This window comes from Chlamydotis macqueenii, chromosome 22, assembly GCF_036417535.1.
Source record: "Chlamydotis macqueenii isolate bChlMac1 chromosome 22, bChlMac1.mat, whole genome shotgun sequence".
Taxonomy (NCBI): Eukaryota; Metazoa; Chordata; class Aves; order Otidiformes; family Otididae; genus Chlamydotis; species Chlamydotis macqueenii.
In genome coordinates this window covers 3,520,126-3,547,716 of record NC_141577.1, presented here as the reverse complement: position 1 = coordinate 3,547,716, position 27,591 = coordinate 3,520,126, and the positions used below count along the sequence as shown (strand labels likewise).

The following is a 27,591-nucleotide window of genomic DNA, read 5'->3' as shown; positions in this document are numbered from 1 at the left end:
AGGCACGGGGCAGACAGGGGGATGGGTGCCAGCCGGCGCCTGGAGATCCACCCGGCGCAGAGCCCCGGTGTGGGGCAGCCGCGCCGGCACTGAGCGGCCGCCCGGGTGGGCGATGCGCCGGGCACAGGGAGGGCAGGACACAGCCCCAGCCGGGCAGAGCTGAGCCAAGGTAAGCGCCGTCCCCAGCCGCGGCCCCGGGCAGAGCGGGACAACGTGACCTCCTCCTCCACTCCCAATGGAGACGTCGCTTCATGCCGTTAACCCCAGCGCCCGGCTTTATCCATCTTGGCGTTATCTCTGCTGGCAGACAGCAGGGGCCTGGGGTGCGTCGGGCTGACCGCGGTGTGCTCCTGCCCTTGGCTTGCCAGAAACAAGATAAGGGGTCGAGCGCGGCTGGGGAGCAGGGGGCAGGGGGCACAGGGACAGCCTGGACCCAGCCTGGCTGCGGCGGCGTCTGGACGGGGCTGGTGAGGAGTGCCGGCAGGGTGTTCCTCCTCCGGAGAACAGAAGAGCTGCTTTGGCCAGATCACGGTCTTTTATAAAATCCGAGCAATTTCCCATAGAGAATTAATTTGCGCAAAGCGGGGGGGGGGGGGTCATTGTAGAGAATTTCTCATTTCAGCATTTCATTTCTCCTCTCTTGTTGACATTTTTTGTATTTTTGTTTACATCTCCTCATGACAAGTCATCCGTCATTCTGCGCAGTGTACCATGAGCTGGCATGATATGACATAATGCAAGAGCTGAGATAGCCTACTACTTCTATTTTAGTTTGGAGGATATTTTAAACTTTATGTTATCCAGGAAATTTCTGAAATATTTGTCTTCATTCCAAGCCAGAATGAAAACAATTTTTGAAATGTCGGAAGTTCCCGTAAAACAAGTAGCGAGAGCTTCCAGCTCTGCCGCCGCGTGTGACAGGACGGCTGGTGGGGAGGCCCCGGCCCCGCGCGGGAGGTCGGCAGCGGGCAGGCGGTGGGCAGCAGGCGGTGGGCAGCGTGTCTCTCTCCACGCCTTGCTGCAGCCTGGCATGCGTTTGCTTTCCAGCAGCACAACTGCAATCGTGCATTTAGGGAGGTAGTTTAACGGGAGGGATGGCTGAAGGAAGGACACGGGGAGAGCGCCTGGCACATCCCTGTGCCTGTTGCTGCCTGACGGGGTCAGCTCGGAGCCGGCACAGACCACAGCCTCCCAGCATTGTCCAGGCAAGGAGCTGGGACGGGCTGCAGGACATGCGACGGTGTACAGCCGAGGGCAATGGGGACAGACAGCTCTGCAATGAGCCCATGCAGCAGGCACAGGCCTGCATCTCCTTCCCCATCTGCAGCAGGACACAGTGCTGGGCTGGGAGGGCTGTAGAGGTTGGGTCGTGGCAGCTTCCTCCAGCGCTGTTCTTGGTCAGTGCAGTTCTGGGCCTGCCTGCAGGCTCAGTCCACACTGACGCCTTGCAGAGAAGACTGAGCCTGTGTGGGGCAGAGGAGCGACTCCAGCACAGATGGCTTCCTCATGCCAGAACGTGCCACGAAGGGCCCATGGTCGCTTTGCAAACCCTCTCTGGTTTGTGGGGCAGCGACCCAGGGAGGGAGAGGCTCGGCCGGCAGTCGGGGGGCTGCAGGCAGGAGGGATCTGCTCCGAGCCGCCAGCCCCAATGGTGCATCTGCTGATTCTGAGCTGCTGCAGGACAGGCAGTGCTCTGCGGGCATCGCAGGAAGCCAGGGTTCCCGTATCTGTGTGTCTGGGTAGCAAGTGCTGTCAGATTCCCAAAGTATTTGCCTTTGCCTCTGTGCTGAGACGCTCAGTCCTCAGAGCTTTGTTTTGTGTACTCTGCGAACCGACAATTTGTAAAGACATGCTGCTGGGCTAATCCTCTATCAGCTCCCGGAGCAGAGACCAGCTGGGATCTGGCAGCTCTCTCCCTTCTCCCACTTCAGTCTGCTAAAACAGCGAGCGTCTCTGTATCCAGTAGCTTACAGGTTTTGACTTATACGCAAAGCAGAACAGCAGCTTTCTGCAGTCGGCAGCCGGGACTGCACAGGCACGTCCCGCGCCGGCACAACGACCTGCTGGGCGGGCATGCCGGCTGTGCCAACAAGGTGCTGCGCGCCGTGCCGAGTCCTGGGGGCGATGCCAGCCTTGGTGGTGAAATCATCTTGGCTCTCTCCTGGCTTCTGAGCCGTTGTTATGCCCTGGAGACGCTCTTAGGGAAGGGAGCTCTTTCCACGGCACAGTTTGCTGTGGCTCCAGTCCACAAGCTAATGCAGCAGGGAAGCAATAAAATTAGACTCTAAAAAAGGTATCTTCCTCTTTGTGTGCAGGAAACCTCATACACTGCACAGACCTTCACACAGTAGCACCGTGAGTCTTGAACCAAGTTAAAGATCACTTCTGCTGCGATCACTTGGGCTCTGCTGAGCCCCAGCGTGCCGGCTCAGTGAGCAGCACGCTCATGCTGGAAAAGCACTGGGCAGACCACTAGGAATGAGGAGACGGATGTGCTACCTTGCACAGGGAGGTTTGGGAGAGCAGGGAGAACTTGGATCTCCGAGGTGCTGAGATTTCACCAGGGCCAGGAGTCAGCGCATGGTTAGGCGCCAGCTGGCGTGAAAGCCCGGGTCTTTCCCAGCAGTTAGCAGGTAGCGAACATGGAGCTGGAACCAGTGCGCCCTCATCCTGGGTCTGCTAAGGAGAAAGGCTGGCACAGTGACATCCCCAGCGAGCCAGCTGTCAGTGGAGAATAAATACAGCCCTGAGAGCTGTGCTGCACCCCAGGCTGCTGCATGCAATTTGGAGGAGGCAGAGCAGCAGGATGCTGCTGGTAACCACTGGCTGCCCAAACAGACACCAGTGTCACCACAGACTGTCTGGCTCGCTCCAGCCTGACCCTGGCTTGCCTGCGCCCACTTGCTCCTGATCCCAGCCAGTGCCACTGCGGTTCGGTTTGGGGTTAGCCATGACTGGTGCCACTGGAGACACTGTGGGGCACCCCAAAACCTTCAGTGCCTCTTTGCTGAAGTCCCACTCTGACAGGACAGGCCGAGCTGTGCTGCCCATCCTGGGCTGTCCCCCCTGGCACTCCGAGAAACCTGCCGGCAGAGCTGTGTGTACCGTGCCCATCACTGGACTGCTCCCATCCCAGGTTTGGGATTGAGGTCCCGGGGCCACGCCCATGGCACCAAGGAGCAGCTAGCAAAAGAGGTGTCCCCTCCATTGCCTCGTGGGCTGTATCTGAGAACGACGGGGGCTTGGGGGGCACATAGCTGAGGGACCAGCTCTGTGGCACATGAGGAACTGCCCCAGGTCATCCCAGATGCCAGGGGCTGAGCAGGGACCTGGCTTGCCCCAGTTGTCCCCCTGCTCCCAGGTATGTGCTATGGGGGCACAGTTACTTGCCAGGGTGGGAAATCTGCTGCTGGCAGAGACCAGCATACGGCTGGGGTTCGCCCTTCGCAAAGACAGGCAGCGTCTCCCCACGATGAGAGGGTGAGGCAGGGGAAAAGGGACAAGGGTCCCTCACCCCCACAGCGGAGTGGGGTCCCCTGTGGGCGGGGGACGCCTTGGGACATTGCAGGAGCCAGGTGTCTGTTGGGCTCGTCCCTGGAAAATGGGGTCATCCTGCAGCCCTCCGTGGGAAGGTACCAGTGCCGTTGCTCTGCATGTGAAGGGCCTGTGATTTTTAAGAAAACTCATTTTGAAGCTGACTGGAGTCTGTCAGACCAAATCAATTGCAGTTTCAGCGAGCCACTTGTTTCTGTTTTAACCCTGGGAAAGCAACTGGGCTACAAATGTTTACCTTATGAGGTAAACCATCAATATCCTTGAAACTTTGATTAAAAAAAAAATACTAGACTAGAGCATCTTGTGGGTTTCTTTTTTTTTTTTTTCTGATTCGTTTCACAATATGCCAGAAGCATGGCTTGAGTTAGGGCTTTGGCAGGGGCTTTTATCATGATGGATATAGTGGAGGATAGAAAAGAAATTTGGTTATCAGAGGATGCCAGAACTCAACTTCCTAGCACATACATTTAATAACGCAAAAGTTCTCCTTTAAAGGTCTCCTTAGAACAAATCCTAGTCATCACAAAATCCATGGAGATAAATTAAATTATATTTTAATAGTGGAGAACTCATTCCCAGGCCAGGCGCAACAGTGAAAGTATGTTCTCTCTTAGACAAAAGTAGCCTCATCTTCCATCAAAATTCTGAATGTTACCATATGAAAAATTTAATTGGAAATGAAACGCCAAAGCTCTCAGGGCAGAGGCACCACCAGAGGCTGTGACGGCTGTGGCAGCGTTCTCGCCGACATCGAAATCACTGAAGGATTATTATCCTGCCCCCTTGTAAATGAAAAGGCATCTCCAAGAAACAGCATTTAATCTGTATTTGCTGGAGCTGCATCTGGAAGCGGCTGGCCACAGTTTTGTCCAGCGTGACCTAAGCTCTTCCTCAGGGAGCAAAGATGCAAAGCAAGGAGAGGCATGGCGCTTCCATACAGGCCTCTGGCCGACACCTGCCTGAGCGTCCTCGCCTTCGCCTGGGATCATTGTTTTCTGCTCTGCCATCTTCTACAGCCAAACTCAATCCATTCGCTTCTTCATGCTGACATCGTGAAGGTATGTAAAATCCGTACAAACGCTTCCCGTGCAGACACAGGTATTTAAAGCAGACAGTGTGTGCAGTAAGTGCCGCAGTACAGCGTGATGTGGGGTGATGTGGGCAGGGCCTTCCTCACCTCGAGGTCCTGCATGATGAACACTTGCAAAAACTGAGAGAAAGGGGGAAAAAGGCAGAAAGATAGAAGGAAGAGCTGCTGCAGCTCTCCTGCTCGTCCCATCTCTTGGGCTGTGAGCCTGGAGACCGGGGCTAGTGCCGCAGCATGGCAGGCTCTCCCGCCCTTCACTTCCTCATCTTCCCCTCACCCTCCCCATCTCAGCCTCCCCCTGCCCCTCACCCCAGCCCCGGGATCCTGAATCCCCACTCTCTGCCCTGCTTCCTCCATCCCCGAAAGCAGTGCCCGGCCCCTGCGCTGCCCAGCCTCCTCCTTGCAGCTCCCTGCAGCGCCCGGGACTGGGCCTTGCTCCTCTCAATGTCTGTACAATTACCAAAATCCCTTGGCAGAATTAGCTCCTTGCAGAGCACTGCATTCAATTAATTATATAGTTTAAAACACAATACGTAGACATGTCCCTTCCACACCAGCCAAGCTTTTGGCTCCGCTGGAAATCTCTGAAAAGCCGCAGTGCAGCAGAAGGCAGGCCGTACGCACAGCCCTCACTGGGCTCCTTCAGCATGGTCACAGGAGAGAGTCTTTAATTGTAATTAAAATAATTCTAGGCGTACTGCAAATGTCTCAGAGAATACAGCGGAGCAAACACATTTGTACAGCTTTCTCTGCACAAGGATCCCCTCAAATGTATGTTTTCAGCTGATTGATTTATGCTGGTTGCAGTATGGTGAATTTTCTGCCTGCCCGGCCCTGGGCTGACCTGCGCGGCTCCGTCCCCAGGGTACGTGTGTCCACCGTTAGCGGGGACATGGGGACAGGCATTATTCACCCCTCAGTGCCGCTTCGATACAGCCCGGAGCACCAGTGTCACTGCTGCAGCCCTTCGCAGGTCAGCAGGAACCTCCAGCTCACGCCTGTGGAGTTCCCAAGTTGCCCCAGGGTCCCAAAATCATCCAAGAGTCCCTAAACAGCCCCAGGGTCCCAAAATCATCCAAGAGTCCCTAAACAGCCCCAGAGTCCCTCCGCCAGCAGCCTGCTCTCTGCGAGGGCACAGCTGGGGCAGCGAGTAGCTGAGCCACAGGCTCACCCCGACCCCAGCCGCTCCCGAGCCCCATGTCGGTCCCGGAGCCAGCCCAGCCGCCATGGCTCTCTGCTCTCGCTGCTGCAGGTCACTGACAGGGGGACTCGGGACTCCCGAGGTCACCAGCCTGCATGTCCATGCGGTGATGGGAGCCCACAACAATTACAAGCTTCCTGCGTGTCCTTCCTCTAGGGTTTTGTCACACATGATGTCTCACATCTGGGATCCGACCAGTTGGTGGGGATGGTAGTGCTATTTACATGCCAAGCTGTAGCTTTTTTACCCCCAGCCGTTTCAGGGCTTACAGCTATTGTGTGGGTTTTTTTAATGTTGCAAGAATTTATATTGGGAAAAAAAGTGCCTTTTTTTTTTCTTTTCTCAATGCCCTGGGAAATGTCATCCAGCAGGAATGTTCCCAAGAGTTACTCATGGCCGAGAAGAGGATGGGCTCGAGCAGGGGCCCGCATGCCCAGCTCCCACCGCTCTGCCCATCCTCCTGGGACCAGCTCTTTGGGCTGTGGCTCCCCTGGGCTCCCCATCCTAAATCCCCAGACTCTGCCCTGTGCTCCCCGGGAAGTGAGGCCAGCCTGGCCCCACGACAGCACCAGCTCCTGCCCCGATGCTGCTGGGCACAACAGCAGCGGAGGCAGAAGGGAGGGGACAGAAGCCTGAAGAGGGACAAGCTGTTCACGGAGCCGCTCCTGCTGCAGAGGTTCTCTGTTTCGTGTCCTTTTGGCTGTGCCAGTGGCCTCTTCCACTTCCAGCTCTGGACAGAGTTACAAGAAACACTGGAAGTCCCAGCCCTGTGGTGTGTCATCATTTAAACTCGTCTTTAACAGAGTCCCAAAGCAATTTACTTTTCCCGAACAACAAAGCCCCCAGAGCGATACTGGGAGAGGCAGGGCTTCCCTCGCAAATGTCGGTGGCTCCCGTGCCTCCCTGCCCTGCCCCGCTCGTGGGGGCTGGATGCTGTCCTTGGCTGCTCCTTGGTTGTCCCCTCACATGCTGGCCCATAGAGCAGACGCTGCCTCAGCCCGAGGTGCGATGTGCTCTGGAAATGGATTAGCACTGTGTGATGGATCGGGGCCTCGGCTGCGTTTGTTGAACAGCTGGACTTTGGTCTTTGGAAGAGCGACGCATCTCAGGCAGGGTTGTGAGAGCATGGGGAGGAAGAGCTGAGATACTGCAGGCAGGATGAGAAGGCTGATCTTTCCCATGAAAATACAAGTGAGGTTTACATTGATTGCCTCACAGTGAAGGTGCTGCGTGCCTTTTTCCAGGCTCAGCAGCACACCACAGACCACTTCCACAGAACAGAAAAGGCTGCAGATGCAAGTGCCCACGTTCGCCAATGGCTTTGCTATGACCCCAGCTTCTGGGGGCAAGGCTTCACCTTGCAGATGTGAAGTAAGGTGACCTCTCCAGGGACTGACACAGGGATGGGGCAGGCGCCGGCTGGTGGGAGCAGGCACGGCTTGGCCGCAGCTGTTGTGTATGGTCTGATGACAGCACACCTCAAAAATCCAGCCCCAGGAGCAGGTACCAAGGGAAAAAAAAAAATGAGAAGAAAGAAATAGCAAGGAGATGCCAGTCTGCATTTCCTTCTCTTCTGCCAGGATCCAGAGTGGCCCTCCACCCTCCTGCATGCCAGGGGATGCTGCGGGATGCAGATGGAGCAGCTCCTCAGTGGGACCCCTGTGCCCAGAGCACCCCCGCTGTCCCACCAGCGCTGCCCACCTCCCCAGCCCCAGAAGTTTCATAGAGGAAATGCTATAGAAAAAATTGTAGCAGCTCCTGCCTCTACAAACAGTGTGCTGCTGTCCCTGCCAGAGCTCAGTGCTGGTTTGCCTCAAGGAATCTGTGAGATCCGTCCTGCTGTGATCTGTAACAATATTGGGATTAAATTAGCTTCCCTGAGCTGCAGAGGGGTCAGCGTGTGAGGCCCCCCGGTTAATCCAGCAGGCCAAAGAGAACAGAAGCCTCCCTGCATTGGGAAAGGAAAACAACGGGGTCTGTTTGCAATCCGTGGAGCTAATTCAAACAGCATTCCTCAAACAACAGGGGAAAAGGGCCTTCGAAGCAAATGAGAAAGGAGCGTTTCCCAAACATGTGCATAACGTCGCTCCTTGGAAAGAGGCGAAATGTCCAGCCTGTGCGGGGCGCGGTGTCAGACAGCCCGGCAGGCATGAAAGAGAGATCCTGAAAAGCAAGGTAGCTCCCTGGGGTGCACACGTCCGCCACCCGAACTCTGCCTCCCTGCCCCGTGCCTGGCGAGCACTAAGCGAGTCGGCCCTGCCGGACCTCCCTCCGCCTGCCCATGGCGGCGCAGGGCTGCACCCGGCAGGCCTCCCGCGCCACGTCTGGAGCGGGATGGGGCACGCAGATCTCACTCTTCCTTCACCCACCAAGAGTTTTACCGAGAAGTTATTTTCACGGCTCTGTAGCTCGCGGAGCTGAGCACCAAACTGGGGGGATCTCCCCAGGGACACTCCTGGAGAGACACATGGTCCCTGGCACGGGCCGCCCCTCCAAGCCGGGGCAGTGAGCGGCGCTGCCCGGCTGAAAGCCCAGCTTGCTTGCTGTGCCTGGGACGAAGAGGCATGCCTGAGCGATCCTGTCAGAAAGTCAGCTCCCCTTCCTCCGGCTCCCACTTCCTCAGGTGGAAGGCATGATCCTGCGCGCCCCCGCGCCTGACCCCACAGCGTGGCTTGTGCGGCCTGTGTCAGGAACTTGATAGTTGTCTTTGCAACCAGAGCAGTTGTTTATGCAATGAGTTAGGCACTTGGGATAACTGTATTACTGGGGACTGAGGACTGCAGGTGTTCAGATATTATTAAAAACAATTGCCCGGGCTATCAATCATTCTGCAGGAGATAAGCCTTCTGAGAAGCAGACCTCTGTTGTCGAAGCAGGGTGCAGAGAAGCAGCACACCGCGTCAGAGACAACTTCAGGATGTTCTTGCTTTCCTTCTGCTTTCTCGGCGAGCGTCTTTTTTTTTGCTTTTTGCTTATGCTGAGATATTATCAAAGGCTGATGAGGCACCAGGGATGAGTAATGCACCCTCTGTGCCAGCCAGGAACTTGTAGGCACTGGTACCTGCCTCTGCACACAGGGTTAATGCTGAGGGCACAGAGCCCTGGGTCTGACAGAAGCTGTGGTGCTCAGCGCTGGAGCTGCTGGGTGCAGACCCGCTGCCTCTGCCCCAGGGTCCCCCCCTGCCCTCAGCTGTGCCCGGAGGCTGAGGGACACAGCTCCTGCAGGAAGCAGCTCAGCTACAGCCTGGAAGACCCCGTGGGCAGGGCAGGATTCCCATGGATTTCCTCTGGTTGACAGAGGCAGAAGAGGATGCAGGGCACAAACAGGAGAAGGATGAACTCAGACCAAAAAATGGCAGGTTTTTAATGGGAAGTGGAACCATGCACTTCAACAGTTGGCTGAGGGATGTAGGGGAGTTGGCACTTCCTCTGCTGTCCCCTTGGCTTCGTCCAGAGCAGGACACAGAGTGCGGCCGGGGAAAGGCTGGAGCCGAAAGGGCAGGGTCGCCCAGGCTGGGTGATACCTGCAGTGCAGGATTGGACCTGCTGCTTGCTTTTCCACCTAATGCGACTGAAACCGGTGAAATCAGGTGCCCTTTGTCCGCTTTGCGAACATCCCAATGCCCCTTTCCCCGCACAGCACGTTCCCAAGCTGCTGACCACAGACAATGCTCCGGGAGCTGGGACTGCCGTGCCTGCGTGGCCCGGCCAGAGGACCCGGGCTGCCGGGCACCTGCTCGGCGAGGACTTCTGTGGGCGGCAGGGAAAATCTCCCAAGTCAGCAGCTCTGCTTTCAATCTGGAGCCGCTTGGCGTTTTCACCCTGCTAAAATGTGGAATTTCGTGTCCTTTTGTACAAGAGAGAAACAGCCTGTTTAGGATTAATTTAGGATCAGCCTCAACAGCCATTAACTAAAGAAAAACAAAACGGTAAATTAGCTGCCTGTCAGGAGGGGAATAAATGTGGGACTTGATGCTAGATTTATTGTGGAGGGTGTTAAGGCAGGATTTAGTGTGATTTACTGTCCTCTGCAATGATACCTTCTAACACCAAGGAGCTGGCAAGCACGCCTCCCTTGCCTTCAGTCAGATGTACTGCTCTGTTCGCCAATTATTGCCGTGTCCGGTAGCCCTGTTCTTGCAGCTGGGTTTGTCAGCATTTCCATTATAGAGCTCTGTCTTCGAGGTTTATTGCTCGGTTATAAACATTTGCTCCAGACTGAAACTTGATCTACAACTGTCAACTGCAGTTGCAGTGCTCTGAGAGAGATTAGGAAGAAAAAGGTTTGGCTGTTCAACACAAGCATAATATACAAGACCTTGGGTTTGTGAGATTTTTCACTCTTGCAGTCATCTACGTGATTTTGTCCCAGAGCAACATTTGATTGCTGAATCTCAGAATTTCCGAGAATACAAAAAAACCTCCAAATAGAAACAGGAAAGGTCTTTAATGTGGAGGCTTGCAACAGTGACCGTTTTGCCGCTGCCCAATATTCAAACCACATTCACTGAGGCTCCTAGGCGATAGCGATGATCTCAGAAGGTACTGTTTACAAATAGGGACATTTAACAAGGTGCCAAAGAAAATTCAGGATGAATCAAACTTCTGCATACGCGTGAACTAACACAGACACAATGCAGAGGAAACGCTGCACAAAGGGTGAATTTTCCTTCTTGCCTGTTCTGGGCTATTTTGCTTTTTTGTGTTCATACCTGCCCCCACGTAAGCCGCTGTGCAACGCAGAGATGATTGCAAGTGTGTGAAGAACACAGGTCCGTCGGACTCTTCAAACCCCAGCGTGTCTGGGGGGCTGCTCCATGCCACATCCCATACCCCAGCCCTCCTCTTCCTCGGGGCTGCCAGGTCCGTACTGAGCCCCACTAAGAGCTCCAGGGCTCGTGTCAAGGGCTGTTGGGGATGCTCAGGGACCGTCTTCAGTGGGGGCTCGTGGGCAGCGGGGTATCGAAGGGGACCTGCCCTGGCCCCAGCAAGGGACCCGGCGGGGGATTCAGGAGCCACTGTAGGGCCCGTGACAGCCTTTGGAAGAGCCTATGCCCTCCAGCTGCCAGCTAGGAGCCCTGCAAGCTTGGGGAGGATCAAGTGAAGATAACGCTGCTCCTCGTTGCTTCAAGACTTTTGCTAAGCACTGCATGGTGAGTCACCCTGCTTGGCATGGGTGTCTCACCCATCAGCAAGTTGTCCTGTGATGTCCCTAGGAACACTTGGAAGCTAAGACAGAATTTTACTCAGTACAGAAGAATTATGGTATCTGCTTGGGTGGATCTTACACCTAAAATAAATACTGAAACATCTTCAGATGGCTGGGGATGTTGACCTACAAAAGAGAGAAGGTAAAGACGGAGCATTCAGTGCATCTCCTTCCACAGCTCCCTGACTCCTGCCCATTGCAGGTCACTGGTTTGGACTTTAAGGAGATTACCTTGGGTTACGGACAAATAACCTTCATGTAGAGAGTTTAGAAGATACTGCCATTGATTTTTGCAGCACCCTTCAAAAAGCACAGCCTGAAAATTACCTTCAGCCAGAGAAAGCCAGAGGCAATTGCACAAGGATTGTCCAGCTGGGCAGGGTCCAGCAAGGCTCCATGGCCACGTGCCGCAGGAGCACCAGCTCCCTGCCTGAGTCCCCGGTGCAGGGACCACGAGAAGGGATGGGGGCCCCCTGCGCCTCTCGCTGGGCTCCCGTGGGGCTGGGGCACTTCTGTCTCCTCCACGTCCCCCCTGACCACTCCAGTTACGGCAGAGAAGGGAAGGGGAGCTGACGGCGGCACGGGGAGGAGAGCGCCTGGGTTGCTCAGGTGTGATGGAGGGCAGGTGTCCCGGTGCAGCCTCAGCGCAGTCACGCTCTTCTCCTCAGCGTGAGGGATTCCTCCTGCTGCACAGCCAGGGATCGAAAAATAACCAGGCTTTTGAGCTCTTTGCCTTAGTGCCTTCCCCCCGCCAGAGGATAATAAGCTGCTTTTAATATCTGACATGTTTATTAACAGATGCAGTTATGACAGCTGATGACTTCATATGCCAGTTACCACTGAAATGTTAGCAATAACTCAGAATTAACTGTCATAAATAAAAAAGACTACAAAGACGACTGGATGGTGTGTCACTCTGCAGTAATTTACCGAGACACCGTTGGCTCTGGATGCAACGCTGGAAGGTCCTTTGTGGAGCTCCAGTCCGGGTTTTGCAACAGTCACAATATTTTGGCTGGATATTGTCTTAGGAGGTGGTACTAGTGGGGTGGAATTCCCTCATGCAGGAGTTTGCACTAGATGCCTTTACAAAGCTGGATACTCTGGTAATAATACTAATAAAAAGCCCCTACCCGATGGATGGGGATGGAGTCTACGGCATTGAGACCAGGATTTATTAATGTGCAAATTGCTCTGATATGATCACATACTTTCTGCTTTGCATACGCAGGGAGCAGCGTGGGCTGATGGAGTATGAACTAGCCTGGGCGATCTTTACGAGCTGAAATCCTGCACATCACAGAAGGGTTTGTTTCGCTGCGCAAAACCTGGGAAGCTGTTAGAAACCTGCTTTAAAAAACAAGTGAACAAAATACCCAGACCCAAACGCACCAGACTTCTCCATGAACTCGCCATGAATATATTTTTCATTTTTTTTGACAGAAACGTGCATGTAACTTTCTCTGGAGGAATCGAGGATTTTTGTAGTTGGTCTTGTAGTATTTTAAAACTGAGAAACCAGTAGAGTCTTTTCAGCAGTGATGAGGGAGTGACAAGTCAGAGGTAAGGGTTTCAGAATGCATGTTTGTTTAGATGAAGCTTTTGCAATGTGGGCTGCTAATGAGGAACGCAAGCCTTGTCAGCATCCGACTTGCGGGTTTGCCTTGTGCAATGTGGATAATGAGTTCAGACAATGAAAGCTGTGAGAAATCACAGCACGATCTGTTGGGATCCCCGTCTCCCCCACCCCCAAGGTGCGTGGGGCTTTGCAGGGAAGCTGGGCTGCTGCGCGCTGTCCCCTGCCACTGTTTTACCTTCCCAGACCTGGGAAGGGGACACGGAGAGCTAGTCGCAATATCGATCTGTTCGCTGGAGCTCGTTGCTGATACCGGACCAGCCCTGGGGTCCCGCCGGCCACAGCGCAGACGCTGAGTGCCGCGCAGCGGGCTGCAGTGCCCTGCCTGCTTTCCCGCTGACTTCCAGAGACGGGAGCGTGCCTGAGCTGAGCAATGAGGGGACGAGGCAGTTAAGCAGTTGCCATCTCAATATTGTCGTGGCTGCACCTAACTCAGCCTCCTGCAGAGGACGGCACCCATGGGGGCATGGCAGGCACCTGGAGAGCGCGGGGTAAGTACGTGCTCCCCGGGTTTTTGGATGGGGAATCAGTGGGGAAATGGTTAGCAGCGATCGTGGTAATAATTAGACGTCCGTGTTAACACCCCATGCTGATGTGCAGGGGAAGTGCTGCTGGTTCTCGGTGCTGGGCTGCCAAGCCTGTGGGTTAGAGAGCGCTCGGGGCTCGCTGCAGCGCGCTCCCGCAGCCAGGCAGGGACGCGGGTCCCCAAGAAGCGCTTGGGTCAAGGTGACGTTTCAGCCTCCGTCCTCCTGGTCCTCTGCACCGACCGGCCGGGGTGCTGCGAGACGTGGGTGCGGGTGACTGGAGAATGGTCTCCCCTGGGCTGCTGGGGCTTCTTGTAGGCTCAGGTGCGTGTGTTCCCCTGAATGGCCCTGGAGATGGATGAGGAGGTGTTCAGGTGATGTGGTTTGGGTTTGAAGGGGTGTCTTACAATAAAAGGCATTAAAATAGGGTAATGCTGGCATAAGCAAATGTGGCACAGCATGGCAGGCATGGAGCCTTCGCTCTCTTGCACAGAGGTCGGTGGGTACCAGTGCAAAAAATCCTGTTACCTGAAGGTCCATGAACCTGGGGCAGTGTTTACAGTGCTGTTTGTGGTGACCAGGTTTATGCTGAGATCCCGCAGGGATCCGGCACTTGCAGTGAAACATCTGCCTGGAGTGTTCTCCAGTTTGAATGATTTTGTCCAAGTCTGGCCATGACCCTGCAGCAGGTGAGCTCCTGACCACCTCATCCCTGCTGTGGGGCCAGGGCCACGGAGGCTGGGTGCAAGGACGGCGGCAGCCCTGCGGGCCTGGGAATGCTGACGCCGTGACATGGCTGGAAACCACCCTGGAAAAAAGGCTCGTTTCAGCTGGATCAGCTCCCCAGCCCCAGCACAGCCGCTGCGAGAGCAGCAGCACCACCCTGAGGGACACGGCAGGGAGCAAGCTGGGGGTGCAGGGGGATGGATGTGACCCCCTGAACACAGCTGAAATCAGCCGGCCATGCCGGCGTGCGCAGGCAGCCATAGAGCATAGCATAAACCCCACGTTTCCGTCACCCAAGCTAGACTTGAGGTGGCAGAGCACTTCTCTGCCTGCGCCATGAAACTGCAATGAACATCAAAGCTGGGGCCAGATCAGCCTCCCCCGGCCAGTGGGGACGGCCCCGGAGTGGAAAAGTGGGGACCACAGAGCCGAGAGAGGTGAGGACCGGCCGGCAGTGAGACCTTCCCTGGGGCTGCGCAAGGGCTGCCTGTCACCTCCCCAAGGATGGAAGTGCCCGTCTTTGCTGGAGACCCCGGCAAACACAGGAACAGCCTTCCAGCCATACCCACCACCAACCCGCCTCGGAGGATGATCCGGGATTGCGGTTTCCCACACACTTGTGTGCAGCCAGGTGGCATGGGCCGGCTGCAGGATGTCCTTCGTTGCAAACCACCCAAGCAGTGCCAGGTGCCCCAGTCCCGAGGCTGCAGGTTGCTGTCACCCCGCGAAAAGGCAGAACTCCCATGTGTTTGCGACAGGCTTGCAGCTATGGCTGGTCTGGAGAAAGCCCAGGCTGCCCTGCTCGCTCCCTCCCACCCACCAAACGTCTTGTCCTGCCAAATGCCCAAAGCTGAGGCTGCTGGTTATTTTTCCTAATTGTGTTTTCATCTGCTGCTGAAATTGGTGCTGCTCCTGGCTCTGCAGGGCTCGAGTTTCCCAGGCAGTGACATTTCGGTGGGAGAGCCCGTGCACTGGGAATCCCTGCGGGAAGCTCACACTTGGCAGATGCTACCTTTGTACGTGGCCAAGCAGAAAGCCCCGGGTGCTGTTTGGGGTCTTTGCCCTGGGCCTTGGTCTCTGCTTTTGCCTGGAAAAGCTGATTAGCACAGCGGCTTGTGACTCACTGGGCTCCTGTAAGCCCTGGGAATTTGCTTTTAAAAAGCCTGCATGTCAAGTCAGTTGTGGAAGGTTGCTGTAAGCCCTTGTTTGGACACATTTACACTGAAATAAGAGGAGAATTGGGTTTTGTGCTGAATGTGTGCAGTTTGTGTGGGACTAGAGAGCCTTAGCAGCCCTGGCTGTGCTTCTCATTTTGCAGGAGACCCCCCCTGCACACTCAGGGTCCCCGGGCACGGGGGCTGTATGCTAACGCTCTGCACCTCCCGGGGAATCTGCCGAGTACATCCCTGCGTGGCAACAGGGCCTTTGGGGTTGTTGAGGAGTCCTTTAGATGGAAGAGCGAGGTTTTTGGTGCCCTGATCTGCCTTGCTCTGAAATGGGCTGTTTTGCAATTCCTGGTCTGAAATTTGCTTTGTTTGCTGCTGTTCTAGTGCATTTTGTCCCTGGTTGGCACTTGGTAAGTGAGTTATTGAATCGTAGAAGGCTTAAACCTACCTGAAGTTGTACCTAGCAGAAACAGTTTGCTCAGTGACTGCAGCTAAATCCCCAGGCAGCTTCCTGGTCTGTGGTACCGGAGCTGTGCCAGCATGACTCCAGCGCATTTTCAGACGCTGTTCTGCTTTTGTGGAGAAGCAGCACACACCGAGCACGCAGCCTGCTTCAGGGCTTCGCTGCTTCCTTCTCCTCCAGACCAATATGCTGCCTCTCTGTGCGAGCAAGGGGGTAATGGAAATCCCTCAGTAAAAAATGTCCTGATGTTTTACAATGCTGAAGCACAGGCGCTCCCGGAGAGAGGCCTGTGGCACTATTAATTGCAGCATTACTTGGAGCAGCTACTGTGCTGGGCACCGCACAAGGCGGGCGAGGGGCTGAGCGGAGCGGGGGGCTGGAGCCGGCGGGAGGCTGGGGTGCCGCTGCGGCACAGCCCTGGCGTGACACCCCCCAGGCTGGGGCAGAGGGGCGGCCGCAGGCAGGACCCTCTCCTCAACATATTCCCCATTAGCAGGCTCCGCAGATCCGGGGACTGCAGTGCAGAAGCTGGTGGAAGGAGTCAGACCTCAACAATGCTGTGGAGAGCTCTGCTGCCAGATTGGTTTTTATTATTTTATTTTTTCAGTGAAGTTTATGGGTTAGGGATTTTGCAGAACTTGGCACTCGGGTATAATATCAAATGAAGACCTTCTGGTTCGGAAATTTGACTTAATGCAGCCTTCTTTTATTGCTTCAAGGATTAAGCAGAACAAAGTGGCTCTGCATGTGCCTGTGCAGAGATCTTTGCCGGCTGGAGGCGTGTGAGACACCCTGTGGCAATCGCGATGACCGAGCCGTGCGTGCATGGGACCTTCTTTGGTGGAGGGTTTTGTGGTGCTCCCCATGTAGCATTAGCACAGTTCTGCCTTGCCGACAGGGAAACACCCCTCGGAAAGTCAGTGAGAGACTTTCCCAAAGAGAATGAGGGCCCCAGACCCACTCCCTGCGGCACCGCGCTGCCTTCTCCCGCTGTGGGGCTGGCAGAGGAGACGGGGAGCTCCGGCCATGGGGGGGTCACCCAGCGCAGGCAGGACCCCAGCGGAGGTCACCCAGCACAGGCAGGTTCAAGGAGCACCAGCACCATGGGCACATCTCTGTGGAATGATGGAATAAGTGTGCCGCAGGGCTGAAGGAGCTGTCTGGGGTGCCCGGGCAGCTGAAGTGTCTGGTATTGCTGGCCCTGGAGCACCCCAGCCTACAGCGCCCGTGCAGCCCTCACCCGCTGCCTCTGCCTCCTTCCTGGAGGGGTTTGTGCAGAGGCAGCCATGCAGCCGGCGCAGGGCAGGCAGCTGGCACTGAGCCGCTCCTCTGTGCTCACCTCTTTGCCCCTCTCCCTTGCTGCTGCCCGCCGAGGCCGGCGCTGGTGACAGTCTCTGGCCATGCCTGGATGAGGCTCCCGCTCCGCACGCCTGCCAGCACTCGCCTCCCTGGGGCCAGTTCCTGATACCCGCGTCTCCTGGCAGGCGCCGGGGCAGCGAGGAAAGATGTGTTCTTCGCTGGCTCTGCTCCCTCGCCAGGCTGGGGAGCTGCGCAGCCACACCTGGGGCTGCGAGCTTTAGATGCCTCGGGGAAGCTTTGCCTGCCGGAGACTTTTGCCAAGGGAGGGCAAGGCACGCAGCGAGATAAACGTGTGTGTGGGCTTCGGCTTGTTTGAAAGATGCCTCCTCTCCTGCTGGCTATGTCCCACCTGTTGGGGTTCAGCTGTGCTGTGAGAGCAGCTCGGCCGCTCTCCGAGGCAGGGCTGGACTGGGGAGGATGCGGAGGTCCCCACGGGTGCAGGGTGCCATGCCAGCATCATCCCGTCCTACTGCTGCTTGACACTGGCCCGGGGGCTTTGGTGGGCGCTGAGGAGCAGTACCCCCCTCGGACAGGACAGCTGGTCCCGATGCCGGTCTGCAGGAGCACGTCTCCTGTCCCTGCATCGTCTCCTTTATCTCCCCTCTGGTACCTACTGGGATTTGCCCCCCTCCCAGTGCCTCTGATATCCGGGTGCCATTATCGTTATTTGACGGGCTTGTTGCAAGTTTACGCAAAGGCAGGCTGGGGAATCCGCCAGCAGCGTGGAGCTGGCTGCTGCCTTAAACAACCTCCCCAGGGACGGACTCTGCTGCCCTGCGGCTGGGGAGGGCTCGGGGCGATTCGTCCTGGGTGCTGTCCCAAACCTACCGGGTGTGGGGACCAAATGTGCTGGGACCAAACAAACCTGGGTGAAAACCCGCAAAACCACGACTCTTCCTGCAGGCAAAGACCTTCCTGAAACCTCTTCTCCTTTGAGTTTGCGTATTTGCACCTCCTAAACAGCCTACCAAGGTGCAATTCAAATTCTCTGTGCAGCTCCAGGACCTGGAAATCCAAATTCCCCTGCACTCCCAGCTGATGTCAGGCCGGCTGTTGGCAGCCGACCTGGCAGTTCCCGGGGGTTCGTTACTGTAATCGGACTTTGCCCTGCCTCCAGCCCTTCCACCAGCATCTGGTCCTTCTCTCCCAGGCTCAGTAAACCTTTGGAGAGCCCGTTTACATTACGGACAGCCTGACACATTCAGCAAGAGGCAATATATCAGCAATTTAGTTATTGTGGATTAGGTCTCGAATATCCCGGGGATATAACGTTGGTCTTTCTCACCTTGTGTGTAGGAGGACTAATGGTAAATTATCTGGATGGTTTACATTTTCTGGTTTGTATTGGAGCTCCTAAGGACCAATTTATCCTGAATTGAATCGCAAACAAGGCTTACTGTCATCTCAGATGCAGGGGCCAGGTCTCTCCATAAATGAACTCAGAGCAATTCAGGTTACCCCAACTTCTTCCTGTCGATGGGATAATGGCATAAATCCTGCTGATGTTTAGACTGGAAATTGTTTGCAGCAACCTGAGCTTGATTGATGGCTGCAATAGCAGAAAGAATCATAATTTGTGTCCTGAAGTGAGGGCGGGAAGGGCTGGGAGCCCGGCCCTTCTGCTGCAGCCTCTGCGGGTGGGCACGCCGCAGACACTGTGCTTGCAGGGAGGTTTGGAAACATGGGGGTTGCACTGGTGACCTGCCTTGGCGCTGGCTCTCCAGCATCTGGGATGCCGGTAGGTTTTCTGCGCTGAGCGGGCAGCTGTGGCTGGAGGCTCAGGCTCTCTTTGGGCTAGAAAGCAAGGAAACGAGGAGGAAAAAGTGTGTGCTTGTCTGGTTTGTGTAGTGGCCTCAAGGTTCCCATGGCTCTTCCCTGCCCTTGTACTGGACAAGCCCTGAGGGACGGGGTATGTGGCGGTGGCATAAGCGTCACGCTGGCTCTTGGCACGCCAGGGCTGTGTTTGCTCCCTAAGAATATCCCTGCTGCTGTCCCCGCGCCGGGGGGACTTTGCCTAAACTGCGAGTGTTGTGTAAACACGGCAGGACGCGGAGCGGGTTCAGCGTGTACTTCCTGCGAACGCGCTTCACCTGCAAAGCCACCGTAATTAAAAACACGGGGCAGCCAGAGCGGGGCGGCCGCACTGTGCTCCCTCTGGCACAGTTGGCGCTCAGCACTAATTTGGGGAGCGTTTGGGCCGTGCTGGACTGACGCTGCCCCGCTCACACCAGCTAGCACCCCCGGGGTCTGCTGGCTGTGCCGTGCCATCTGTCCGGAGGGTCCCTCCTCACCTCACGGAGGCTGCCCGTGCTGCCTCCCACCCACGCAGGGAGCCCCGCACCGTGCTCAGGTCCCTGCACGGGGCTGTGGGGCTGGGGTGGGAGCCCCTCTCCGCTCTGGGAAACACTCCCAACAGCCCAGCTTAAGCACTTGACAATATTTATAAAGCAGCTTGCAGCAAACAGACTTGGAAGTGCAGAACAAGTTGGTGTTTACACAAGTGACTAATTATTTATTTGAAAATGCTGTGGATGAGCTGTGGGCTGTAACGACAAGCACATGGGGAGCGCTGTGCTCCTGCCCCAGCAGCTCTCCGCAGAGTCGCAGCAGGGACATGGTGAAAAGTTCAAAGCCATCGGGGCGGGAGGACGACGACGGCAGCGCTCCGCAGCGCCTGATGGCCTCCAGGCCTCGCCGGCACGCGTCAGCCAAAGCTGCCGTGAGGTGCCCGCTCTGTGGCACATCTCGGCATCGACGCACGTGCTGCTACAAGGCCCAGCAGTACCCAGGTCCCGTCTCCCTGACTCAAGATGCTGCCAGCCCACTACCACTGCTGTGGGCAGCCCTCTCCGTGCAGGTATTCTGCTGCCGTAGCTGTAAGCACCCCACGGATGGGCTGGAGCAGGGGAGCTGCTCTGGCTGGTGGCCCTTGGCATGTCCCCCATCCCACAGAGGGCATGGGAGGGGGACGGCACCCAGGGCCTCTGTCAATCCCGCAGGCAGCTCGCAGGCTTCATTCCAGCACCATTGCCACTGGCCATCTGGGGCATCGGCGATTGCGCAGTTATTATAAAGGGATTAAAACCATTTTCTGTTTCATTTGACCTCACAGACTGAATATTGTCGCCTTTATTCCCACACAATGGCAGCTGTTGGTGGGGCTTTGCTCTGCCAGCTGCAGAGAAGAGCGTGGCCCTGCCTGGCAGTGCCAGAGCTCTCGGTGCAGCGGAGGTCGCCCTTCCTGCATGCCAGCCACAGGGCACACGGAAAACCACCTCCCTGGTCATTTCCCGGGGGAGCAGCACGCTGCTCTGCACGGCCCTGCCTCTCCTCTGGAGCTGGGCAGCGCAGCGGCGGGAGCAACGTCTCGGCCGCTCCAGGGCGAGGACGGGGCATGCGGCGTCTCATGAGCTGGCAGCGCGCAGAGCCCTGTGCGCCGGGCTGCCATGCGGCAGCTGCTTTGGACTTTATTTGCTCTCCAAGAAATTCATGCAGAGCAGTTGGTTTGTTGCCCAGCCTGTCCTCCTGGCATTGCCGTCTCGTCACCCTGTCCCGCCATGTACGTTGGGCAACTCACCGCTGCCGTTTGGCGAGGGCGGCGTGGCACGCACAGCCGTGCCAGGCACCGGGCTTCCTCCCCTGGCAAGGCCATGCGAGAGCCGGCGAGCCCTGGGCAGAGCAGCTCCTGCGCTCGGCCCTGCCTCTGCCCGCGCAGGCGGCGCTGACCCTTCCCTGCCGCTCCGGGGGAATGTTTGCTGGGAGGTTTGGAAATTCCCTCCGAGCAGAAACGCGGAGTTTTGGGCAGCTTGTGGGACGATCCCGCCCCGTCCCCAGACAGCCCCGTCTCGGGCTTGGGACTGCAGGCTTGCTTTCTGCTCGGCTCGACTACCAGTCCCAGAGGTGCCCTCTTGATGGGAAACATCTTGTGCGCTTGGCAGTTCGCAGAGGCCATCTGCTACGCGAGGAGGGGCAGCCGAGGGGGACTGGCACTATTTTAAACAAGTTACAGCTATAACTGTACGCAGCATCAGCAGATGGCAAAGCTGTGCTAGGCGTTTCTACGTGTGCTAACTGTTATTAAGCAACAGGGGGACTTGTGGATGAGGTTGGAGGGACGATTTGCCCCGCGCCGCTCTGGGTGCCGCTGTCTGCCTGCAGCCCCTGCACGCCGCTCCCCCAGTTCGCCCCACGGCTTCCGCGCTCGCCCGCCGCAGTGCTGACCCCAGCCGTTACAGGAGCGATGTTGACTGGCGAGTTAATCTCTTCTCCTCTTCCTTTGCAGTTCCTGCAAGCGCACTTGGAATCTGCAAGCAGCTAACGCTTGCTGCCAGAGCCCCCAGATGGGACTAGAGCCAAGCTCCTGTGCTTCTCACGGGGATGAAGGTAGAGCCATGTTACCTGCTACCTAAGCTCGCTGTTGCTGGTGTAGTTTGTGGATATGGTCCCGTACCAGGCTTCGTGCACAGACTCTCAGCTCTGATCCCGCCCGAGACGTTTTAGCAGCAGCAGAGAGATCCCCAGCTGTGGAGCGGGCTCCTCCGACCACCCTGCGACGGAGGGGCTGCAGCGCTGGAGAGTTACTATGCAGCTTGGACTGTTTGTGGTGGTGGTTTTTCTAAGCTCGATGGATCTAACAGGCAGCAGCAAAGTGGTGAAGGGCAAGAGGCAAAGACGAAGTATGTATGAAACGCTTTTCTTCTTTACTTCTTCTCATGATGCTGTATGGTTCGTGCCGATGGTGAATGTGTTTGCCAACACAGAGAGCTGGGCAGAGCCTGGGGTGCCCCACGAGCCCTCCGAGCTCCCCAGGTCCCGCTCCCGTGCAGAGACGTGCACTACCCCGTCCCGCTGGGCCTGCCACAGCCCTGAGCTGCAGGCAATCGCCCCAGCGCCCCGGCAGCTGCCCCCGCTACCCCTGCGGGCAGCACCGAGCAGGGACGGCGGCTCGGGGCAGGGACTGGCCAGCGCTGCTCCCCAGGGCTGTGACCCTCGGGTGGGCTGGTGCCCACAGCAGCGCTTGCAGCCAGAGGAGTTTGCAGGATGGAGTTGGCCTCCCCATTTCCTACAGCACCTTGGCTTTCATGGCCCCGCCTGCCTTTGGCCTCGCAGGCACTGAGCAGGCAGGCAGCAGCGCGCATCCCGCCCTGTGTCCCACCAAAACCAGCAGCCTCCAGGTCCCCTACCATTGTCACACGCCTTACTGGGAGAACTGAGCAGCAGAGGGAAGGGAGTGTGTGAGCACAAGCCATGCATCGCTCCCCATCTGCCTGCCCAGTGCTGCTCTGGCAGGCTCTCCCTCCGCACCGTCCTCTCCTCACGGCCACCCCGTCCCGCCGGCAGCCCCCCAGCAGGCTCTGCCATGGGCAGCAGCCATGCGCGAGCGCGTCGGGCCGTGGGGTGGCTGGGCCGCCGTGCGACCCGAGACGCACGGGGTTTAGTCATCCCCCCAGCCCAGACGGTCCTTGGCCGGTGCCAGCCCAGGGCTCACGCAGGGCAACCAGACTGGATTGGCACAAGAGCGGCCACATGGGTTGGCCCTCATTTATGTAAGCTGGTTTTAGAACTGTTTTACATTAAAACTGTTCTAAATTAAATTATATAAAAATGATTTTATATTAAAACTGAGACTGCTGAGCCCTGTGAGAACAATGAAGACTTGATGTAATGGCTAATGCTATAAAGTGCAATTTCCAGCAAGTTCCCGGTTTCCACCTTTGCCGTGGAGGCAAACCTTGGCACCGTGGCCCAGCGCTGCGGGAGGGATGGGGCCGGATCGCCTGCGGGTCCCCGCGTACGGGGAGCCAGGCCCCAAAACGCCGAGGGGAGGTCCCAGTCCCAACCCAGCAAACCCTCCTGGCAGCCGGGCACCGAGGGTCTGCGGGGCTGGGGACCCCCTCTGCTTTCTGTTCCATTTCCCGGAGGCTGCGGCAGCCCCCACGCCCGCGGACCCAGCGATGGGGCTGGGACAGGCAGCAGGGGAACTGCCGGGGTCTCTGATCACTGTGGAGGGAGAGGAAGGTTTTCTTACCTCTCCATCTGGCATGTGAACACTGTGGTGTGCTGCGCTTGCTTTTGAAGCGTAGTAAACACAGTATTTAAAAGAATACATTTTAAAATACACAGCTTTGCTATAAACAAGGACACTGCTTGCATAATAAACTAATAAAAATAACCTGCATTCTAGCCTGCAAAGAATGCTATTGGTTTCAAAACAAGCAGCATTTTATACGATAATTAAAAGCAGAAAACTCTCAAGACATGGGATTGAGTATTTTTCTTGGACTGAACTGAGGAGCTGAGAACACATCTCTATTTTGGGGGCAGAGAAATCTCCTGCCCTGCCAGATATAGTTACCATAAGCGGGGTCAGAGCAAGATCTAGCTTGGGACGCAGCCTGGCTCGAAGCACAGCGCTGAATTAGTCAGAGGGTTTTGCTCCAGCACCGCGTGGCGCTGGTCCCCGCTCGTCCTGCAGCGTGCCCGTAGCTCGGCAGGGCAGCACCGCCAGCTCCAAGAGGGGATGCGGCAAGGAGGCGGGTGCCCACCCAGGTACATGTCCCTCGTGGGTGTCCGCCCAGCGCGGGTGGCAGGGCTGAGGAGCAGGGGGCTGGTGGGGAGACAGCGCTGGGACTCTGGGTGGAGTTGGTGGCTGCTTCTGGGTCCCGCTCCTCGCTGCTGCCGCTGCCGTGACCCTTGCGCCTGTGCCTGTGGGCATCGGGCGTGAGGCCGTGGTGCCTGGCCGGAGCGTGCCGGGAGCCACAGCAAGGGTGTCAGTGCAGCAGGACCTCAGCCCTCGGGCTGCCCCGGTCCCTGTCCTTCCTGCCGCCGTTGCCGGTGCTTTGGGGCCAAAGCCGGTGCGTGCAGAGCCCGGCCGTGCAGCGGGCACTAACCGCTGCCTCTCTCTTGCTTTTCCAGTTAGCACCGAGCTGAGTCAGGGCTGTGCCAGAGGCTGCGACCTGTGCTCAGAGTTCAATGGGTGCCTGAGATGTTCCCCTAAACTCTTCATACTTCTGGAGAGGAATGATATCCGGCAAATTGGGATTTGCCTACCATCTTGTCCACTGGGATACTTCGGCCTTCGCAATACAGACATGAACAAGTGCATCAGTGAGTATGGGGATGGGAGGGAACGGGCCAAACACAGGAGGGTGGCGGTGCTTTGCGGTGCTTTGCAGGGCATGGTGCAGCCTCCAGTCAGGCCAGAGGAGAAGCTGTGGCTGTATCGAAGGGGAGAAGGCAGTGCTGAGCGGGGCAGCGATCCACCCAGGGAATAACCCCGTAATTTATGCTGATGATGGCTAAAGCACCTTGAGTGCTCAGGTGCTTCCCCGCCATGGCACTGTGCAGCTGGTGCAGTGCGCAGCCAGGCTGAGCTGCTCCTTCCCTTTGAACTGCCACTAGATATTGCCGAAACAGTGCCCTCAGAAGGCGGGTGAGCATCCACTGCCCCCACAGCAGCCCTTCCATGCAGGTTTTGACTTGAGTTTTGGCCTTCCTGGTCTTTGAGAGCCTCTGTGGGTCTCTCCATGCTGGTGGTGGTAATGGACCAGTGGTCCATTACCAGAGGGCCGCTGGTAAAGCCTTCAGGGCTGGGTTACCCCATCGCAGCATGCTCAGCACCGCATAGGTACGCTGTGGATGTGACGTCTTGCAGGACATTTGGGAAGCTCTGTTACCTGGGCTGCCAGACTGGTACCCTCTTTCTTTGGGAGGGAGGAGGAGGAGGTACATCCTTTCAGCTGGTAAGGTACTGCTCACACAAGTACCTTTTGTTCTTTCCCCTGCCTGTTCACCATAGCCAAGCAGCTCTCTGAACGAGATCCTTGGCCTGGGGCTGCCTCTTTCAGCCAGAGCACCAGAAAGAAGCTGGACATGGAAAAATGTGATCACTTCCCTGGCAGTTTCATGCAAACCACCCTCATGGCCAGATTTCCCTCTAACTCTGTTTCTCTGCAGCCCGTACTGTAGCTGCAGCTGGAGCAGTTGATACGGGACTTTATTCTTTGCACTGTCCCACTTTGGCTGACTGATGCTCAAGCTGAGCACCAGCCCAAAGCTTTTCCACCCTGCCTGATTTCGGTCTGGCAGCGGCTGCTTCTGGCTATGAGAGCTGCAGCACAGCGTCTCTGTCCTGCACCAGGGAAAGGTGCAAAGAAAACTGACTTCTGAGTAGCACAACCAGGCCTGGCAGGACGTTCGGAGGCTTGCCCTGGCTGTTGGCAGACCCCTTGGAGCTAGGAGCAAACTCCAGTTAGCAGTCCAGAGCTTCCTGAGTCTTCTGCTCACATCAGACTACATGACGGCTTTGTGTTTTTTTCCCCCAGAATGCAAAATTGAGAACTGTGAGTCCTGTTTCAGTCGAAACTTTTGCACAAAATGTAAGGAAGGTTTGTATTTGCACAAAGGGAGATGTTACGTCACATGCCCCGAAGGCTACTCTGCTGCCAACGGCACCATGGAGTGCAGCAGTCCTGGTAAGCGATGCTCGGGCACCTTTCACTGAGCTTTTTGTGCGTCTGTCGGGTCCAGTCGCGTGTATTGCTCCAGTTTGGTTTAGATAATAAAACGAACCCCTCAGAGACGATGGCTCGTCATACCCGTGTCGAGTGGGAGACGGTGCAGGCCAGACCGAGCCCTTCAGAGGGCAGAGCCCTCTGGAAACCCGCCTAGATGGGGAGCAGCACCCCAGCGCTGCTGCCGCGTGTTTGTGAAGCGCGACTCAGAGGTTTTGCGGTACGGCAAGGAAGGGGGTGCCTTGAAAATGTAGGAAGCTGCTGGGGAAACACACGTACCCTTCAAGCCTCAAGTGGGGGAGAGGTGCAATGGTGTGCAAGGGCTCTGGGAAGTCCTGAGGCAGCCACGGAGAAACTAGAGTTACTGCTGGCCTCTCTTGTTATCTGGCAGCACAATGTGAAATGAGTGAGTGGGGGCCCTGGGGGCCCTGCTCCAAGAAGAGGAAGCTCTGTGGCTTCAAGAAGGGCAACGAAGACCGAACGCGGCGGATTCTGCAGGCTCCTTCCGGAGACGTGTCCCTGTGTCCTGCCACCACAGAGGTGCGGCGATGCACCGTGCAGAAGAACCAGTGCCCTGAAGGTGAGCAGACGTGGAATATCTCACCATCCCTCCCCAGCACCCGTTATTTGTCAGGCACAAGTATTCAGCCAATTGTCCAGTATCACAGATGTGCTGCGCATCTCACTACCCCTCTGCAGTACAGGGAGCACAACGGGATGGCAGTTAGAAAGGCTGGGTGGAAGCAGCACAGCCCCCAGGTGGGTGATGCTCACACGGCTTGCCGTGTGTCCCACGCGCTTTCAGATATTTTAGCTTCTTCCCTGCCCAGAGAGCAGCAAGGCAGCGGAGCAGGTGAAGGTGCACATCTGTGCGCTGCGGTGGTGGGAGGCGTCTTCTCCTCTACCAGAATGCTTATGTCTGTGTTTTTCCTGGGAATTAGAGTGTCTTCAGGATGAATGGTGGTTTGGTCATCCTCTTATGGGATGGACAAGGATTGCAGCTGGGCTGAGTGTTTTGAGGGAACTGGTTCTGAGCAGTGACTAACACCGCAGGGATTAAACAGCCGGGCAGGGGGAGGCAGACACGGCCGATCTGTTCCTCTGATGCACACGGCAGCGTGCCTTAGCTAAGGGGCTTGGTATGCAGCCGCGGAGAAATGCAAGTGTTAACACTTCTGCTGGAGACTGACAATTACAAAGCTAAAGCCAGATTTGATCCTTCTTCCCTGTTTGTATTTAGGCAACAGCTCACAATGCAAAGCACAGCCTGGCAGATAGGGCGGCTCTGAGGGGCGCAGGCCCTTCGGGCCACCCCCGGCAGCAGCAGGCCACGGGCCAGCTCGCTCTGCCGGGGACCCTCACGGTGCCCCTTTGCTTTACCACAGGGAAAAGGAAGAAAAAGGAAGAGCAAGGAAAACAAGACAATGCGAATGGGAACAGAAATCGGAAAGATACCAAAGATGCTAAGTCTGGCACCAAGAAGAGGAAGAGCAAACAGAGAGGGGCTGCGGTCCCCACGACGTCCGCTAGCCCTCCCCAGTAGCTGCCCCTTTACATCACCTGATGGCAAGACTTCATTGCTGCTATGTATATGAAAGCTTTATTGAACCAGAGCACTGCTACACAACACGTACACATGTCCAGAAAGACAGACATATACTCCCAGACTGACCCACAGACCCGACAGAAACCACAGACACAATACTTATGGAGGCTGCACGCACACAGCCCCGCCCCGGACCGCGGAAGGACGCTGCCGAGGAGTGGGAGTGCACATGGAGGGAAGCCCACTGCCCCAGGGCTCCGCGGGGGAGGCTGCGGGGAGGAGAGGTGGAGTATGAGTCAACGAAGGACCCAGACGCGAGACTTCATCACCAAAGGCCTCGAGACCGGGCGCACGGCCCCAGCGCAGCGCGGCTGCAGCCAGCGAGATGAGACTGGACCCGCATTGCTGCTCTCCCTGACCTGGGACCTGGACTCACACAAAGGCAGTGGCCTCTTTCTCTTCCCCCCACCCTTTATTTTGTGTTTTAAGCTGTATGACTTTATCATTGCGAATACATGTTAAACGTTTGTGGTAAGAGGTCAGTGGTATCTGCCCTGAATCTGCTTCAAAGAGTTATTTCAAATTAAAAAACAAAAAAAAACAAAA

General features: G+C 56.6%; 1 protein-coding gene across 2 annotated transcripts; it reads left to right on the top strand.

Moving 5' to 3' along the window:
• Window positions 1-34: 34 nt before the first annotated feature.
• Window positions 35-27,591, top strand: RSPO1 (R-spondin 1). Of its 2 annotated transcripts, none has more exons than XM_086765000.1 (6): window positions 35-169; window positions 21,209-21,602; window positions 23,842-24,033; window positions 25,251-25,400; window positions 25,831-26,019; window positions 26,825-27,591. In XM_086765000.1, the coding sequence occupies exons 2-6, from the start codon at window positions 21,509-21,511 to the stop codon at window positions 26,980-26,982; spliced, it is 783 nt and encodes a 260-aa protein (XP_086621126.1). In that variant the 5' UTR covers window positions 35-169; window positions 21,209-21,508; the 3' UTR covers window positions 26,983-27,591. The 2 variants fall into 2 exon arrangements, with proteins under 2 accessions (XP_086621126.1, XP_086621125.1); XM_086764999.1 differs by lacking the exon at window positions 35-169 and adding an exon at window positions 13,083-13,179.